Below are 13,494 nucleotides of genomic sequence, written 5' to 3' on the forward strand. Positions count from 1 at the left end.
ATTCATTCGATCCCACAAGTTTAGCATTTTCTGTTAACATGCTTTAAAGCTCAGAGTGACCAAGATTCTGCTCCTTTGTTTACATACACTTGGAGGATCAGAAGCAGTTCTTCTTAGTAAGCACCTGTCATGATACTGAACTGATACATGTGCATATAAATCAAAACCTACTTCTAAATTAAGGATGTTTAACTCTGGTCTTCTGTTTTGTTTTTTGCTTTTTTGGGGGGAGGGGAGTGATCACAAGCCAAAATTCACAGACCATTTACTGCAGGTAATGCAGCAGATGTCACAGGTTGCAGGTTAGAGACAGCCCGCTATATTGATGATGCTATTAGGTGATGGGTGCATCAGCTATATATTATATTCCATATGAACATTGCAAAGTGTGTATGAGCATTTATTACGTTGTTCTACCTTATACTTACATTGCTTATTTGTCTTAAAGCGGCACTGTCATGCCGAATTCCGTTTTTTTTTTAACCCCCCTCCCGCCTCAACTACATCCAATCGACCCCCTAGTCATCCCCAAATGCCCCTATGCCCCCCACATTACCTATTTTTTATTCTTTATTTTCTGCCCGATCTTTATTCAGGGCGCCGCCATCTTTGTGTGGGTAGGTGAAGTCCCTGTGGGACACGTCATCTACCCACACTAGATAGCCCTGAGATTCCCGCACATGCCCAGTGAAACACCTGGACATGCGAACGGGAATTTCACCTATTCATTCATTCATCAGACAGACGAATGAATGAATAGAAAAAAATCAGACGAACAAACTAACACTGTGTATCAGTGTTCGTTTGTTTGTTCGGTTTATTACAAGGAGGGAGCTACCGGCGTGCAGCTCCCTCCTTGTAATATGTAAAGACAGAAGCGGCAGGGAGCAGAGCTTCCCACCACTTCATAAGCCCCCCAGGTTCTCCCCTCACTCTATGGGGGTCAATATGACCCCCATAATAGCACAAGGGAGATTAAAATCTCCCCAATGCCCCTACTCGCTATATCGCGAGTAGGGGCATGTCCACTAAACAGTGAGCAGCCTGTGGCTGCTCACTGTAAAAAAAAAAAAAAAAAAAGGGTAATAAGGGGGGGACGGGGGGCCTACTGTCCTCCCCCGCCGGCCCCCACCCCTGGACGGCGGGTGGGGGCCATAATGGGAATGAGGGGGGACCTACTGTCCTCCCCTCAGGCCCCCACCCCTGGGCGGCGGGTGGGGGCCATAATAGTAATAAGGGGGGGGGACCTACTGTCCTCCACCCCCCGGCCCCCACCCCTGGGCGGCGGGTGGGGGCCATAATAGTAATAGGGGGGGGGGGATCTACTGTCCTCCCCCCCCCCCCCGGCCCCCACCCCTGGGCGGCGGGTGGGGGCCATAACGATAATGGGGGGGGGACCTACTGTCCTCCCCCCGCCCCCACCCCTGGGCGGCGGGTGGGGGCACTAAGTAAATTCCCCCCCCCCCCCCATCAAGGTGACTAGGGGTGCCCAAGCCCCTAGTCACCCACCCCCCACCCAAATAAAAAATGCCCCTACCTACCCCCCTCACCCTAAAAAATAGTGAGGGGGGAATAAAATTGCTAACCTGTAAAGTAAAATTAAACTTACCATTCGACGTCTTCTTTTTTCTAAAATCTTCATTTTTCAGCCCCAAAAAAGGCCAAATAAAAAACCATCATAGCCGTCGAACTAAAAATAAAATAAAAAACCCGAGCGCAAAAAAAAAAACCCGACGAAAAAGAAAAAACCCGAGCGCACAAAAAAAGAATCCATCTTCACCCATGGAGGGCTCTGCGCAGACTGAGCTCCGCAGGGCGGGGCAAGGCTTATAAAGCCTTGCCCCGCCCTGCAATTAGCCTAAGAACACTCTGATTGGTGGGTTTAAGCCAATCAGAGTGCTCTTTGTCATTTTACAAGCGTGGGAAAGTTCTTTGGAATTTTCCCACGCTTGTAAAATGTCACAGAGCACTGTGATTGGATGGCTTGAAATCCATCCAATCACAGTGCTCTGTGTCATTTTACAAGCGTGGGAAAGTTCTTTGGAATTTTCCCACGCTTGTAAAATGACACAGAGCACTGTGATTGGATGGATTTCAAGCCATCCAATCACAGTGCTCTGTGTCATTTTACAAGCGTGGGAAAGTTCTTTGGAATTTTCCCACGCTTGTAAAATGACACAGAGCACTGTGATTGGATGGCTTGAAATCCATCCAATCACAGTGCTCTGTGTCATTTTACAAGCGTGGGAAAGTTCTTTGGAATTTTCCCACGCTTGTAAAATGACACAGAGCACTGTGATTGGATGGATTTCAAGCCATCCAATCACAGTGCTCTGTGTCATTTTACAAGCGTGGGAAAGTTCTTTGGAATTTTCCCACGCTTGTAAAATGACACAGAGCACTGTGATTGGATGGCTTGAAATCCATCCAATCACAGTGCTCTGTGTCATTTTACAAGCGTGGGAAAATTCCAAAGAACTTTCCCACGCTTGTAAAATGACAAAGAGCACTCTGATTGGCTTAAACCCACCAATCAGAGTGTTCTTAGGCTAATTGCAGGGCGGGGCAAGGCTTTATAAGCCTTGCCCCGCCCTGCGGAGCTCAGTCTGCGCGGAGCCCTCCATGGGTGAAGATGGATTATTTTTTTGTGCGCTCGGGTTTTTTCTTTTTCGTCCGGTTTTTTTTTTTGCGCTCGGGTTTTTTATTTTATTTTTAGTTCGACGGCTATGATGGTTTTTTATTTGGCCTTTTTTGGGGCTGAAAAATGAAGATTTTAGAAAAAAGAAGACGTCGAATGGTAAGTTTAATTTTACTTTACAGGTTAGCAATTTTATTCCCCCCTCACTATTTTTTAGGGTGAGGGGGGTAGGTAGGGGCATTTTTTATTTGGGTGGGGGGTGGGTGACTAGGGGCTTGGGCACCCCTAGTCACCTTGATGGGGGGGGGGGGGGGATTTACTTAGTGCCCCCACCCGCCGCCCAGGGGTGGGGGCGGGGGGAGGACAGTAGGTCCCCCCCCATTATCGTTATGGCCCCCACCCGCCGCCCAGGGGTGGGGGCCGGGGGGGGGGGAGGACAGTAGATCCCCCCCCCCTTATTACTATTATGGCCCCCACCCGCCGCCCAGGGGTGGGGGCCGGGGGGGAGGACAGTAGGTCCCCCCCTCTTTTTTCCATTAGGGCCCCCACCCGCCGCCCAGGGGTGGGGGCCGGGGGCTGGAGGACAGTAGGTCCCCCCCCCCTTATTACTATTATGGCCCCCACCCGCCGCCCAGGGGTGGGGGCCGGGGGGGAGGACCGTAGGTCCCCCCCCCCTTTTTCCATTAGGGCCCCCACCCGCCGCCCAGGGGTGGGGGCCGGGGGCTGGAGGACAGTAGGTCCCCCCCCCTTATTACTATTATGGCCCCCACCCGCCGCCCAGGGGTGGGGGCCGGGGGGGGGAGGACAGTAGGTCCCCCCCCTATTACTATTATGGCCCCCACCCGCCGGCCAGGGGTGGGGGCCGGGGGGTGGAGGACAGTAGGTCCACCCCCCTTATTACTATTATGGCCCCCACCCGCCGCCCAGGGGTGGGGGCCGGGGGGGGGGAGGACAGTAGGTCCCCCCCCCTATTACTATTATGGCCCCCACCCGCCGGCCAGGGGTGGGGGCCGGGGGGTGGAGGACAGTAGGTCCCCCCCCCCTTATTACTATTATGGCCCCCACCCGCCGGCCAGGGGTGGGGGCCGGGGGGGAGGACAGTAGGTCCCCCCCCCTACTACTATTATGGCCCCCACCCGCCGCCCAGGGGTGGGGGCCGGGGGGGAGGACAGTAGGTCCCCCCCCCTCATTATCTTTATGGCCCCCACCCACCGCTCAGGGGTGGGGGCCGGGGGGGGGACAATAGGTCTCCCTCCCTTATTTTACTTTACGGCCCCCACCCGTCATTTAGGGGTGGGGGGCAATATTTTTTTTATTTTTTTTCTACAGTGAGCAGCCACAGGCCACAGGCTGCTCACTGCTTACTAGACATGCCCCTACTCGCGGTATAGCGAGTAGGGGCATATTATTTACTAATACTAAGTCATTTTTACTTAGTGTTAGTAAATGTGGCTGAAAGACCAATTCAGGTCTTTCAGCCTTTTAGTAGATAGCTCCCTGTTACCGTGGGAATTAGGGAGTTATCTACTAAGCGGCTGCAAGATGCAGAAACCGCAATGAATAGGATCGGAGTTTCATTCATTAGAATGAAATTCCGATACAAACAAAGTACCGAATTGCATCCTAACACCAATGGAGAAACGGTGCTCATTCTGTTAGGATGCAATTCGGCAGTTTTGCCGGCGTTCTGTCTAAGTTACAGGACTTTCGGCAATACTGACAGGAAGCATTGTGGGAACTGGGAGGAAAGCTAGGGATCATGGGAAAATTGCTCTGACCAGCGGAAATGAAGCACACTTTGCTCCTCCGCTGGTCAGAGCTGGTCAAGCGGAGGAATCCCATAAGACAAAGAGTCCCTACTTTGTCTTATGGTTTTAAAGAAAACTAAAGAAGAATGGAAGAAAAGAATAACAGATCCCGAGAGAGGGGGAGAGGAGGAAGAGATTGAGGAAAGGTAAGTTCGGCATGACAGTGCCGCTTTAACAAGGGTTATTATTTGAAGTTAGTTGTTCTTGCTTGCAGACATCCTCCATAGAGGGGAAGTGTCTGTAGTGTTCTGCTCATACCCAAACACATGGAAATATATTTCAGGCTACTGGTTTATGGCTAGAAAAGTATTTTCAGTAACTTTTCAAGGTAACGATATCACCTTTTTTGGGGGGTGGCGGGGATGGGGGGGGGGGGAACAAGGCTCCAGTGCCCGCCTCGGAGATCTGGTGTAGTTCTGCGGGTATACAGTAATATCAGGTTCTAATTATTTTCTATACCCTAGTACATAGACATTCTCCTGGAGTCGTAGGATAGGTTAAACCACCTCATCTGTTTCCTAGTGCGGGTGGGCTTTAGTTCATGTCTTAGAAGCCTGTCAAGCACCCCTACCAGACCCCACTGGTATCTAGCACCCTGTATGGTCTTCTAGGACCCACAGCCGGTATCCCGTACTGGTACGTTCCCTCACCATAAGTACCGTGAACACTTTAACTAGATTGTTCAACATAACATCTGTTGGCGCTATAAAAATTACAATAATAATAATAATAATAATAATAATAAGAACCAATCCAGTAATGGTCAACTTATTTTAAAGTATATGTACAGTGCAACTATGAGTTAATGGCTCATCTGCAATCATTAATAGGTCGATAAATATCAAATGATAGAGTGTAGTATATGTCAGCAAATTAAACTTTCTTGATAAACAGATTAATCAGGTAACATTTTCTTTATGGAATAAATCACATTACAGAGTGTGATCCTTGTCTGCAGATAGCACGGTCCTCTTGGGCACAAACATGCACAGTCTTTTAAGGCAACTTAATTCCAGGCACTTTATTGTTAAGCTCCACCACAGAGACAGCAGCAAATGAAAAAAAAAAAAAAAACAGTAACACAAATTCCTATAAACAAAGACCTAGCTCGGTCTGAGCCTTACTAACATCAAGTTTCCCTATCTCTCAAGGGTTTAAACTATAACAGAACAATAACTGGTTTCACCAACCTAGTGCCTTTGTCAGATCTCTGCACTCCACACTCCGTTAGCATGTGGCTTCCATTCCTTCTAGAAAGAAACAAAATTATCTCTCCTTTCTGCACTCCAGTGCTCTCAGCTAGCCTGCTGCTTTCTTTTCTGCACTTCCAGTGCTCCAAGCCAGCCTTGACTGCTTTCCTTTCTGCACTCCACGTGCTCTAAGCCATCCTTAACTGCTTTCCTTCTGCACTCCCAGTGCTCCAAGCCATCCTTAACTGCTTTCCTTCTGCACTCCCAGTGCCCAGTCTCCTTGACTCTCTCACAGGAGAGAATAGCATCTCCCCTACCTGCTTCCAGGGAGGAAGCCAGCAATCCCTCTTTACCTGCTTAGCAGGGAGGGGTTTATTCCCACTGCTGCAGCTGATTATCTGCAGCTGAGCAGTGGGTTGGAGACAGATCAAAACTCTGGCCTGGAACTTATTTGTCCCAGTTGTATACAAACAGTGGAGCATTGGCCCCCCCTGCTCTCCAAACGCTCCACCCCAGGGGCCCTTAACTAAACTTTGGTTTGTGTTGCCTACAACACATACTACAAATACTCCCCCTGGGGTTACATGTTATAGGCCTATCTGCCTTAACTTTATCACAAGAGGATTACTGCAAATTTTGCGAAGGGTTAAGAAACATGAAACAAAGTGTATGGTTTAAACAACCTTCTGAACTCACCTTATCCAGGTCCCCTTCTCTGTCAAGAGAAGACTCGTCTGTCATACCGTCATCATCTAAGAAAGGATTGGTAGAGACTGGTGGTGCTGGTTCTGGCTTTTTCTACAGAATAAACATATTTCACATCTTTAATAGGATTTTAGGTACATCACTTTACCACAATGCAATATAAAGACATGCATGTCCCAACCTGCACAAATTTGGTGAGTTACTCGCCCAGGTAACAGCAGCTGTGATATGCTAATGATATGTAGGGTAGAGGGGCTGCAGAGATCGTGCATTACTGTCTCTTCAGCTCTCTTCCTGGAATATCAATGAGAGGAGTTGTACTAATAGTGATAACTGCAAATAGCTGCAGTTGCCTGAAAGTATAACTCCCGCCAATGTACTGGTGCTGTACTGAGATTAAAGGAACCATATACAAGAGATCAATGAAAACAGTGCCTTTCTGGGGTTCTGGAGTCATTCTAGACTACTCAGCCTTCTATCCTTTGATTTATTATAATGTCTCCAGAATACTTTGATGAATTGTAAAATACAGGCTATGATATGGTAGACCGTAATCCCTAAGCATACAGAGCACTATACTGCAACGTTAATTCTGAAATGGTCAGTGGTGAATGGGCATTGTGTGTTAATGCTTTATTCTTGGCACACACAAAAAAAAAAAATAATAAAAAAAAAAATTTCACCTGCAAACAATTGAACATAGAGTACCTTTACATTTTTTTTTTTTATTGTGGGTTAAAAAAGCCATGTGCAGATTCGTTAACAAGTACTGCAACGTCCTTATATGAATTTGTGCCGTAAGAAAGTGTAATAATTAAAGGCAAGTGTACATGTAACATTCTGTAAATTGAAAGCATATATATATATATATATACATACACATGCAAAGGAGTGCATGTATATATATATATACACATACAAAGGAGTGCAATAATATCGTATATATATATATATATATATACGATATTATTGCACTCCTTTGTCCTGAAAGGTAGCGTGTATAAGTATGCTGTCAAGATAGAATTGCTGTGTTGCCAGCCAGTGAACTTCGAAAGTAACCGTGTAACTGAGTAGGGAGAACCAACCCTGATGTACTTCACAACCTGATGTGTTGTCTGAGTAGCATTTGACAGATACTCACTCCATAGAGACCCCTGGGAAACAGTGGCAATGTGAGGTATCATACAAAGAGCCCAAAGTATACTAAAGAGCAAGTGGGGCTACAAGTCACAGAACCAGTGACCTAAAATGGCAGTAGATCCCGTGTGGCAGCTGTATCTGCAATATAAAGGGGGAATTAACAGACTGTGGGAAATGGACGTGGCATCCTGTTCCTATAAGAAATAAAAAATTTTTTTTTAAAAAAATTGACCATGTGGAAAGGTCTGTTAGAAGAGGCGTAATGAGCATGGCAGGGTTAATGTAGCGCATGACCAGGGAGTTAGCAGAGTAGTTTGATAATGTAGTTGCAACCTCACAGTATGGCGCGCATGACAAGGTTCAGAGAACCAAGGAGACTAAAGATAATTATGTTAACAGGCCTTCGCCAGAGACGGTCTTCATGCTGCCTGGTACACCAGACCCTGCTACGGTTAGGCAGTACTTTGTCCAATTATATACACCGCAAATTAGACTGCTGGAGGAGGCTATGGAAAACTTGGGATATTAGAACCCCCGATAGAAGAAAGTAGGGCCATGTGTACTTGCGTGCTACGGGGCATAGTAAAGGGTACTTTTAAACCAAGTATAACATGACTAGTGAAAGGGGAGGGTGAATACTAGAGGTGAAAGCCAGTTGTCGAAGTTAACTTCTAAAAGTCATGGTCTGTAAAAAGGAGGATAGAGCTCATGGTTTGATGTAGCAAAGAAACAGGGAGCAGACGTAAGCAATACTGCAATACCATCATGTATTGTGAGAGTTGTATGCCTAACTCTGGAACTTAAAGGTCTTCTAAAAGAGGTCCATTGTCCCTAATGATTTTAGAACTTATGAGATAGCGTATTTATATAGACCAAGGTCAGAACAAATTTGGGCATGTGCAAAAGTATGGTCTATGGCCCCTAGATTAAACTACTGGCTAGACTCTGGGAGATTTGACTTCCGCAGTTTAACGTTAAATCGTATAAAGGGTTGAACAGATGTCAGATTTTACGGTTTGCAATCTGCTATGCGGTCTGCAAATTTCAGGGTTGGTAATCATGAATCTTGCTCCTGAGTTGTGACAGGGAATGATGTACCTTATGTCTGGACATCAGCAATTGGACTGGTCCAGGATTGCAAGGGGCTGGCCTGGCAGGATTCATATTTCTAGGTTGAGTGTATGGGGTGGAGTCTTTGTTGAGGGAACTCAGGGGTGAAAATCCTGCTTGCACCTAGTTATGAGGTAATAAATAACGTGTAATTTAACTGCCGTGCTATGAGAGTTTAACCCTGTATCAACTGAACTCTTTCACTTGTGAGCTGTTGAGAAGTTTTCCTGCTATTAGCAAGACTCACCATTCATAGGCACTTTCCCCCCCCAACGATATACAGTACACACCTTGCTGGTTAACAAGTGCATAAGTAACAAATACATACACTGTATTTCTATGATCACCAAGGGCTTATTCACCAAATTTAGGTAAAAAAACCCCATTTAAAAAAAATAAATTAAAAAAATTGCAACTTCTGTTATGGTCACATCTTGACTATTTGTTTTCCAAATATTGGAGTTCAGTTTCTACTTTACTATAATTTGGTGTGCAGTGAATAAACCCCAATGGAATTGTGCAAGTTCTAAATGAAGAAAGAAAAACTGCTTGGCACACATTTAAGGGGAAATTACAGAAATAGTACATTTTAAACTTTTCTTTTTTTTTAACGAACATTTGGTAATATTCAAACACATATGTAAAAGTAATTTTTAATCAGTCAGGAGCAAGTAATTTTCCTTATGTAACCTTTCACATCTAGCTTTTGCAGAACCCTCAACAGAAGAGGCTTTCTCATCCTTGACTAAGAGCAATATGTTGAACAGCAATATGGAACTATCCACTATTTCCTTAAAACTCAGTGCAATAGAGGCTGAGCTTAGCAGTGTGCACTCCATGACTGGTTATTAATTGATAGTGTCCCCCTAGGTGGCTGATCAACCAATTCAGACAATACTTAATCAGGGGTTAACCATATTTATTTATTTAAAGGGACACTATAGTCACCCAAATTACTTTTGCTAAATAAAGCAGTTTTAGTGTATAGATCATTCCCCTGCAATTTCACTGCTCAATTCACTGTAATTTAGGAGTTAAATCACTTTGTTTCTGTTTATGCAGCCCTAGCCACACCTCCCCTGGCTATGATTGACAGAGCCTGCATGAAATAAAAAACTGGTTTCACATTCAAACAGATGTAATTTACCTTAAATAATTGTATCTCAATCTCTAAATTGAACTTTAATCACATACAGGAGGCTCTTGAAGGGTCTAGCAAGCTATTAACATAGCAGGGGATAAGAAAATCTTAATTAAACAGAACTTGCAATAAAGAAAGCCTTAATAGGGATCTCTTTACAGGAAGTGTTTATGGAAGGTTGTGCAAGTCACATGCAGGGAGGTGTGACTAGGGTTCATAAACAAAAGGATTTAACTCCTAAATGGCAGAGTATTGAGCAGTGAGACTGCAGGGGCATGTTCTACACACCAAAACTGCTTCATTAAGCTAAAGTTGTTCAGGTGACTATAGTGTCCCTTTAAATCAAATTATACAACTTTTTAACAAAATATATATATCCCTCAAGAAGGGAAACATAAAAAAGGTTTGCTTCCAAATATAATAGTTAGAACATTATTACGTAGTTTACAGAAATATGTCTTTTCCAGAAAAAAGTAGGTGTACATTAAAAAAAAAAAAAAGTTTTATCATAATAAATTCACACAACTACAAAACAAGTTAAAACCAAGTAGTTTAGCATTAAGACTCCTAAGCCAAAGCACCTAGGTCTAAATACCTTTAAAATTACATAAATCAGCATTAGTAGTCCATCTTAGCACAGTGTAGTTGAAAGAAAGTAGCATACTGAAACACTGTATAAACCTGGTAGCACAGAAGTGTTACAATATTGTAAAACAATCTAATAACGTTAATACATTGCTACTAAATAAATACAGGCTTCTGGCTATGAATGCTCAGGAAAAAGGCACTCAGAGAGAGATCAGCTTGGAAGAAGGAAAATAATAAGCTTCAGCTTTCACACGTATAATGATAAAAGGTGGCTTTATTTATAGAGTGGTGGGGTGCCTTACATGTAAAATGTGCGCATTAGTTCCTCAATTCACCTCAATGAGGAGCATGTGAATGGTCTATCGTGGAGAAGGCCATTACGCCTAGATGCATACTGAAACACTGGGAAATAAAGGAAAGTAGCACCGAGGGAGTCTTGATGCTGGATCAAGTGGCGTAAAAAACAACAACATATTTTTAACCTTAAAGGGACACTATAGTCACCAGAACAACTACAGCTTATTGAATTTGGTTAGTAGAATCATGCTGTAAACAGTGTCTTTTCAGAGAAAATGCAGTGTTCACATTACAGCCTAGTGATAACTTCACTGGCCACTCCTCAGATGTCTGTTAGAGATCCTTCCTGGGTCATGGCTGCCTAAAATGCATCCAAACATTCAGTATCTCCTCCCTCTGCATGCAGACACTGAACTTTCCTCATAGAGATTCAATGATTCAGTTAATCTCTATGAGGAGATGCTGATTGGCCAGGGCTGTGTTTGAATTGTGCTGGCTCTGCACCTGATATGCCTCCTGGTCAGTCTCAGCCAATCCTATGGGGAAGCATTGTGATTGGATCAGGCTACCACTATCGATGATGTCAGCAGACATCTTGTTTTTCTGAGGCAAACAGCATACAGAGTTACAGCTTCAGGCTTGAATACAGTACGATTTTGCTATATTTATGGAGGCATGAGGGGCCCGGGGGGCTAGATGGTGGTTTTAACACTATAGGGTCAGGAATACATGTTTGTGTTCCTAACCCTATAGTGATCCTTTAACCCCTTAAAGACACATGACATGTGTGACATGTCATGATTCCCTTTTATTCCAGAAGTTTGGTCCTTAAGGGGTTAAGATGTATGAATGCTGATTGAGGCCATCTTTCTAAAGTTATTTAAGACTTTGCTGTAGATGTGATTGTATTAGAATACTATAGCGTTAGGAATGCGCCTGTCCCGAATACTAAACCCATGTGGGCACCTATCAGAAAGAAAGCTATGTCAGAATAATGTAGCATAGAAAGCTATGTTGGATTTAGGTGGGATTTCTGTCATTAAAAGATTATTGACTAGAACATATCACTCTAAGGTAATATTCTAACAATGCAATATTCCACAAAGAAATACACAATAAATATAACATATTGCTTTTGTTAGTGAGTGCTATGGTTTTGTGACTAATTGAGGAAAGAATTTAGAATGGATTCCAAATTTAGTGCCTGGTGCTGAATTATAAATATTAAGTAAAAAACAAAACTAGTTTAAACCGTAAAGGCTGCTATTTGAAAGTAATAACATTATAAAAGAATAAATAATCTGTACATTAACCCCTTCACTGCGGATAATGACCCACCCTCAGTGCTTCTGAAATGGGGAGGACAATATAATGTCCATATCTCTGAAGTGTAATAGGGATAAGACAATCTCTTCTCTTTATACTAGTTAGGATAATCTTACTCATTACTGTGAGGGGCTTGCTCTTTCCAGTGGTATCTCCTCCTCAGCACCATCTAAAGCAGGGGTTCTCAACCCAGTCCTCAAGGACCCCCAACCAGTCCAGGATTTAGGGATTACCTGGGTGTGTCTAAGGTGTTTTTTTTCCTTTTCTAAACACACCCAGGTAATCCCTAAATCCTGGACTGGTAGGGGGTCCTTGAGGACTGGGTTGAAAACCCCAGATCTAAAGGGACACGACTTTGAAAAGGCAAATCAAAAACTTGCATTTTATTGAATTTTCATAAAGTTGGGATATTGGGGTGGTGGTGTCTGTGTGTCCACATAAAATAACATAAGTTAGCCCCACCATGGACAAGTAGAACACAGCAGAGGCACGTTACGTGTATGTGTGGGATTACAAGTGCCAATTCTGCAATCTTTGTGTCTTTGTGTGCAGGACTGTGCTTACACATAGCGATGCTCTGCGTTGCTGAAGCTGCAGTGGGCTGTCACTTCCTACAGTGGAACTCAAGGATCTTCACAGAATGCCTTTGTGCACTCAGCCGACACATGGGATGTAAGAACAGAAATGGGCTTGCTCACAATCAAAGAAGGTGAATGAATTTACTGGCTATTGGTGGGGTGGGCTTAATGGCTATTGAAAGGTAGACATTGGCACCTGGCTAGGGGAAGAGATGGATAATGGGCTACTGACTGGGTAGAGGGACATATCAAATTATATATATATTGTTCAGAGACGTAGGAGTTGTCTCAGTGGAATATATTAAAATGCCTATGTTAGGGGCCTATCAATGCCTGCACAGCACATACTAAACTGCACCCTGTGATTGTGGGCACCTAGCTGGAGGAGTGGGTGTACGGTGGGTTCCTGACGGGGAGGTGGTAGACGGTGGGAGGTGGAAGGGGGAGGAGGTGAATGATGGCTCCTAATGTGAGGGAGGGATCCTCGCTTGGAGAGAGGGAGAATGGTGGCCTCCTCGCTGGGTAAGGGTGGGAATAATGGGTCCATGACTGGGGGAAAGGTTGCCTAATGAACCCACGGCTAGGGTGAGAGTGTCTAATGTGCCCCTGGCTGGAGAAGAGAGTGGCTAATTGGTGGGGTGAGTGTCCCATGGCTACTCTCCATAGCTAAATTTTCCCTTGCCAATGGCTAGGGGCAAGTGGGAATTCTGAGCCTTGTTTAATGTATTGGTGAGATAATTGTTAACAGTATATGCTGGTTATGTAAGCCATCATAATATTCTTAAAATATTTTATGTTAAATTAAAAATATAATTTTTCTCAAATATTAAAAAAAAACTCTATGAACATGAACAGTGAATTTTGTACAGAACTTTCAGTATAGCAACGGAATATTTTCTCTCTTTAAATGGAAGTGATTCTGCCTTATACATTTAAGTATATAACTCAAAACCATCCCACACTGTGACAGGAC

General features: G+C 44.2%; 1 protein-coding gene across 2 annotated transcripts in view; it reads right to left on the reverse strand.

Moving 5' to 3' along the window:
• Positions 1–13,494, reverse strand: part of VPS53 (VPS53 subunit of GARP complex) — a 166,080-nt gene that overhangs the window by 66,661 nt on the left and 85,925 nt on the right. For both annotated transcript variants that reach the window (XR_010090947.1, XM_063457083.1), the window contains exon 12: positions 6,333–6,434. Coding sequence is in view for 1 of the 2 variants with exons in the window: in XM_063457083.1 (XP_063313153.1) it covers positions 6,333–6,434 (102 nt within the window). In the remaining variant the exon portion in view is untranslated. The remainder of the gene's footprint in view (positions 1–6,332; positions 6,435–13,494) is intronic.

Source organism: Pelobates fuscus, chromosome 1 (assembly GCF_036172605.1).
Source record: "Pelobates fuscus isolate aPelFus1 chromosome 1, aPelFus1.pri, whole genome shotgun sequence".
Lineage (NCBI taxonomy): Eukaryota > Metazoa > Chordata > Amphibia > Anura > Pelobatidae > Pelobates > Pelobates fuscus.